The sequence below is a fragment of the Alligator sinensis genome, unplaced genomic scaffold, assembly GCF_000455745.1.
Source record: "Alligator sinensis unplaced genomic scaffold, ASM45574v1 scaffold658_1, whole genome shotgun sequence".
NCBI classification, from domain to species: domain Eukaryota; kingdom Metazoa; phylum Chordata; order Crocodylia; family Alligatoridae; genus Alligator; species Alligator sinensis.
The window spans coordinates 723,502-728,889 of record NW_005842109.1 but is presented as its reverse complement, the minus strand read 5'-3'; the positions used below and the strand labels follow the sequence as shown (position 1 = coordinate 728,889).

The 5,388-nt window shown below is 39.6% G+C and overlaps 1 protein-coding gene across 7 annotated transcripts in view; it reads right to left on the bottom strand.

The window, feature by feature from the left end:
* Positions 1-630: 630 nt before the first annotated feature.
* ORC3 (origin recognition complex subunit 3) overlaps positions 631-5,388 on the bottom strand; it is a 91,840-nt gene continuing 87,082 nt past the window's right edge. For 6 of the 7 annotated variants that reach the window (XM_006024562.2, XM_006024563.2, XM_025205269.1 and 3 more), the window contains 3 exons: positions 3,531-3,647; positions 2,998-3,077; positions 632-2,124 (listed from right to left, as the gene is read on the bottom strand). In XM_006024562.2, coding sequence (XP_006024624.1) covers positions 2,019-2,124; positions 2,998-3,077; positions 3,531-3,647 — 303 coding nt within the window. In that variant the 3' untranslated portion in view covers positions 632-2,018. Of the gene's footprint in view, positions 2,125-2,997; positions 3,078-3,530; positions 3,648-5,388 lie in introns of all 7 variants that reach the window. The other variant, XM_025205265.1, reaches the window with a different exon arrangement.

The window sequence follows — 5,388 nt, the reverse complement described above, 5'->3', positions numbered from 1 at the left end:
GCACTATTATTTCTCAGGTGTATAATTAATTCAGCAAACAAGTCAACCTAGGGAGTCTCTCTGAAAGATTCTAGGGGAAGAAGTGAATTTGCTTGGAAGTTTATTTTCCACTGGTTGGATGGGAAAGAAAGGTCTTATTGGGCTTTGTGAATAAATGTTGACTGCAGCAGCTCACCAACTAATATGACAATAAGCAGTAATTATTTCCCTCCCCCTGGAAAAAACACAATTTGCTGCTGTCTGGGGTTGTTTATCAGCTAACCCCAGATGTTTATATCCCTTTGGAAAGAAAAATACAACCTTGCTCTTTGCTTTGATCCAACTTTAGCACTCTGAAGGTGTTTATGCATTCATTAATGCGCAGTAATTACTGCACATTTAGTTTAGTACTTGCTTAATAAAGTACTAAGTAAATGCACAGTAACTAGAGTTTGTGCATTAGGACCAGTGCACTTTTTTTTGTGACGCTTACTGCGCAGTAGCCTAATACTACTGCGCAGTAGCCTAATACTACTGTGCAGTAGCATATTAGCACAGTTATTACCCAGCATGTTACTGCAGTGTTATTAGGCTACTACACCTGAAGCATCTTGAGTAGACACACCCTGAGGAGCTCAACCTAACCCTTAAAGAACTACGACAGCAACATGCACAGTTATTTATTTTATTTTATTTATTTTATCTATTTGTATCTTTGATTCTATTTGTATCTTCCTGGAGAAAAAGCCAAAGCAGCCTGCCAGTGTGAGACCATACCTGCATGGCAGATTTTTAATTCCGAGAAACAGACAAACAGAGGAGGAGCCAACAGCTTTATTTCCACCTCCCACAGGCACTCCACCCACCATCACGTTAATGGCATTTTACAAACAATTCCGAACCAGTGGGTTAATGTCTGCACCAAGCTATAATAGGGCAGCCCCATCATGGAAACTGCTTTATTCATTTGTGCACAGGGCCCAGACAGTTGGAATGTCACTGCCTGAACATCTGTCATACAAGCTTTATAAAGCCCTGTCAACAACTGTGTTATTCCACATAGCTGCTTTCCTTTGCTTGTCCCACTGCACAACAAAAATCTTCAGGGAAAAAAATTATGAACTTGTGTTTCTAATGGGTATTTTGTTATCTTCTTCAAAAGTACACATTGGCACAGGACTCTGAGAACAATAACAAAATCTCACTGATACTACAGGTTAGCTAGTGCCACAGAACTTCCCTAGAAAAGACCACAATTTCAGTGGTCCTATTAATCCATCTTCAATAGTATAACTCTGACAATAACAAATTCCCTTGACTCCCTTAAGGAACATTTTTGCTTGCATTTCTAATGCAGAAACCTGTTGTTGTTTTTCTGTTTGCAAATAAGCTTCCCCAGGGCTGCCCCATACACCAGTGCTGGGCAAAGTGTTCAGGAGTTTGTGATTACAGAGGCCTACTTCATTTTTTGGAACACAGATTTTTTTTTTTAAAAACCCCCGCAGCAAACAGACTAGGAGGACATTTCATAAGAGAGGCCAATTGAAAGCCAATCAGATTATGAGCAAGTTAACAGCATTCCTTCATCCCTTCTGTGCTTTACACTTCAAGAGACAAGTCAACACGTTCTCATGCTGGCCTACTTTAAGTCAGATCAATATGGCCCCATGTATCGAACAGAACAGAAGATTAAATCTGGCAAAGTTACAGTGCTTGGATTTGGCACAAGCTGGGTATTAAACCATGTACTAAAGCTGAATCCTTATTTGTTAAAAAAAAAAAGGATAGAAAAAAAGAGGTAGCACTTTGATATTAAAAAACAAAAAACAAAAACAAAAAAATCATCCAGGCAGTTGGAACATAGTATATAAGGGGTCAGCTTTACCCTTTAATCCTATTTACATGAGTGGAGTTGCATCCAAAGTTAGTTTGGCCCAATGGCTGTATTTCTTCCATACGTTTTACCGAAGAGTTTAAATAATCAAACTTCCCAGGCTGAGTAGATACATGGCTGTGTCTTCCTTAGCTTCCTTGGTCATTTAACAGCCTCCCCATGTCAGCCTAGCTACATGATCTGTTTTCTGCTTGCTGGGCTTTATGAATCCTAAGAGTTGTAGTTCAGAAACAGCTCTAATAAAACGAGCACTGCAGCTTTGGTAAGGGAAATGAACAAGTGTACACTGTTATTACAATTAGACACTACTTTACTGTTACGTGCAAACTGGTTCAATGAAGCATATACAATGTATGCAAATCAAGGCAACATGACCTCTGGCCTACAGGGTGGAAGGTCCCTCTATCTAATTAGTACTACTACTGTCAGCTTCTATTGGGTCTGGGGATGCCTAAGAAATGCAGAGAAAATCCTATAAAAACACTGTTTTTGCCACCTCTCCTAGAAAGGGTTAAGGGTCATTTTGTTTGTATATTCCTAGACAGCAGAACTGGAAGGAAGAGGGGGAAACACTTAAATGAAATCTATTTCTCTCTCTGGCATAATAAAACAATGCCACAACATTTTATTTCCGTTTTGGCATTAATTATTGTTACCTGGCTAAGGGGTGTGATGCCTTGGAGATGCTCATGTTTAATTTATCTTCCCTCTTTTGCTGCCCTCCTATTGCAGCCCCTACATTCTTGATTTAAAATGATAGAAGGTTTAACTTGGCCATATTAACGGCAAGTAGGCATGTTTAAAAGGAAACTACATTAATGCTACAGAGCAATGAAAATTGGGCACAATATCTAACCAACATTATACTGCGCTTTAGGCTCCTCCCCCACCTTTAAGAAACATTTCATGTTCTGGCAAAAAACTGTGGCTTGTGGGTTCTGTGCTGCCTTGTGTTTGTATTTTCATCACCATAAGCCGGTTGGAAAAACATTTCTAGCTCTCTTGAGGTTAATTCTCAATGCTCAAGGAAATCATGCCTGTAAAACCCTGGTTCATCTATAATGGATGCTACTGGCTTGAAAGTATTTCAACATTAAAAAAAATAGAGCAATAAGAAAGGATACTGGATAATCTCATCCACCTCGTCTGAGGCAACTGAGTCCGAGTCTGTTCCTTTGACTGCTGTTACCACTGTTGAAAATGCCTAAAGAGAAAAATCAGCACAGAACGATTACATTTCATAAACAGGCAAATATATAAAATCCCTGCACCTTAGAGACAGTACTTCACTGCACAAGCTTTTCTGTGAACATTTGTGTCAGCAAAAGTTAAGAGGCTGAGGGGAAAAAGGCAGCTCTGTGAAGCATAAAATCTGATCTACACTCAACATAAACAAGGTACAAGCAGCAACAAGGATTTTCACTGTTGGTGAAGCCGTGCTGGTAATAAATGATTCCCAGCAGTGGAAGGGGGTGAGTTGGGCTGGTGATTTGTGAGTCCTGCACATACTTGCAGTGACAGGATGCAGTGTGGTATGAGAAGACTTCAGCTTTCAAAAGTGGCATTGAAGATTTTTTTTAAATGGAGAAACGAAGAAAATCAATTAGCAAGACAGAGCAATGATACGTGTGCAAGCACTGCTTTCATCTTCACGTACCTCTAACCAGTCAACAAGATTGATTAATCTGCCACACTCCAAATGAAGTTTATATGCTATGCAGATGTCAGGAGCTTTATTAGAAATGCATCCCGCATCACTTTTCAGAGCTTGATTCTGATAAAAGAGAAACGAAGAAAAATGAAATCAGTAAGTAGTTTTGAGAATCTTATCCTTCAAGATCTCTATGGTTAACAGCAAACATGGTGACGATGCAGGAAGTTACTATGGCAGGTATCTGCACATTTATTGTTTGTATGTTTAGCAACGTGGTAGGAGCAATAAACATCAGGGAAATAAGAAAATGTGTGTCACCTGGTTTGCAGAAAGCACAGCTCTTTCACTGCTGGCTTCACTACAGTTCTTCCGTTTTGTGCATTATTTTACATATACTGACAACAATTACTATTTGTTTATTCCCCTTTTCTCCTGCTACTTCTCTTCTGCACACTAGAGTACGGAGTGTTCAATTCCATGGAAAATACATTTATTATGATTTTGTTTCTGGCCCCATTATCTAATAAATAAAAATCAGAGTTCTTTTTTTCCCCAGATGAAAGAAAAGGAATACAGGTATGTACCTCTTGCATACCTTAACAAGCTTGTTTGTTTTTATTTATTTGCTTTATATGCTGCTCTATCCAAAAGGCTCAGAGCTACAATAAAAGCAAACAGCCCATGGACAGGAGATCCCAAACAACACACCAAAACTGAAGAACTCTTAACTTCCCCCCCTCCCCTCAACCACTACCTCCCTGCCCAAACCCCTAGAGAAGTAAACCCTCCCACCCATCCCACTCATGCCTCCTAACCACTGCAGACATCCAGCTAAAGGACACTTCTTTCCACCCCCCACACTCTCTGCCCTATCTCCCCCCAGAGGAGATCCCCTAACATCCTCTCCAAGCCCACTACCCCCCACTCCTATGGACAGGCTGCAGCTGTTACCCTCTTAACTCCTCCCTCCCCCAACAAACACAATGCTCAATTAAAAAAAACCCTTAACAAAAAAAGTAAAGATCCTCTATCCCCAGTGGACAATAGCAAATTTCCTGTACATTTTATCTTTAATGTGTAAAAATCACCACATTTTCCTTTAATTTGAAAACTAGGTTTTGATGGCAAAGTCATTATCCAGAAAACATTTTTGTGCCAAGAAATCCAAACTGTCAGCAATGAAGCAAATTGACTGGAAAGGTCAAAGCTAGAAGCAAAAATCTCTGCTATTGCAATTTACAGCACTTTGACATCAGCTTATATTTTTATCCATATCAGTTTTTATACATTTTATTCATATATCCAATACTTGGTTCCATCCACATTAGCTGACTGGGATCTCCTACCAAGTACACTGCCTTGGTTTCTCGGGCACTCAGCTGATAATAACTGCCCTAACACCTGAACTTCAACATCTAGGGGCATACTATCAGGTGGCTAGGAAAGGAGTGTCACTTTCTCTAAAACTGAGACTACACTCATAAAGAGAAGATGATGAGACAAGGAATTCATTTCCTGTTCATGGAATCTCTAACTTGCCATTCACAACAGATTTGTCCAAGTTATGACAAGTTTAGCTCCAAGGCTGAGTTCAGCACTCACAAGTAACTCAATCCCACCACTCTCAAGTAATTCCCTTACAGAGTTTAAAAAAAAAATCCAGTATAACAATTTTTCAAATTCAATTACATTGTGCAAGGAAGACACAAGTTGCAGGCATTAACTTGATGTCAGTGCATCACTCTCACAGTTCAGTCCAGATGGTTTCGGTGTCACAGTTTCACTATCAACTAGCATAGCTGAGATCTAAGTTGGCCCATCAAGAAGACATTACAAACCAATTCTGTGATTTAGGAAAACA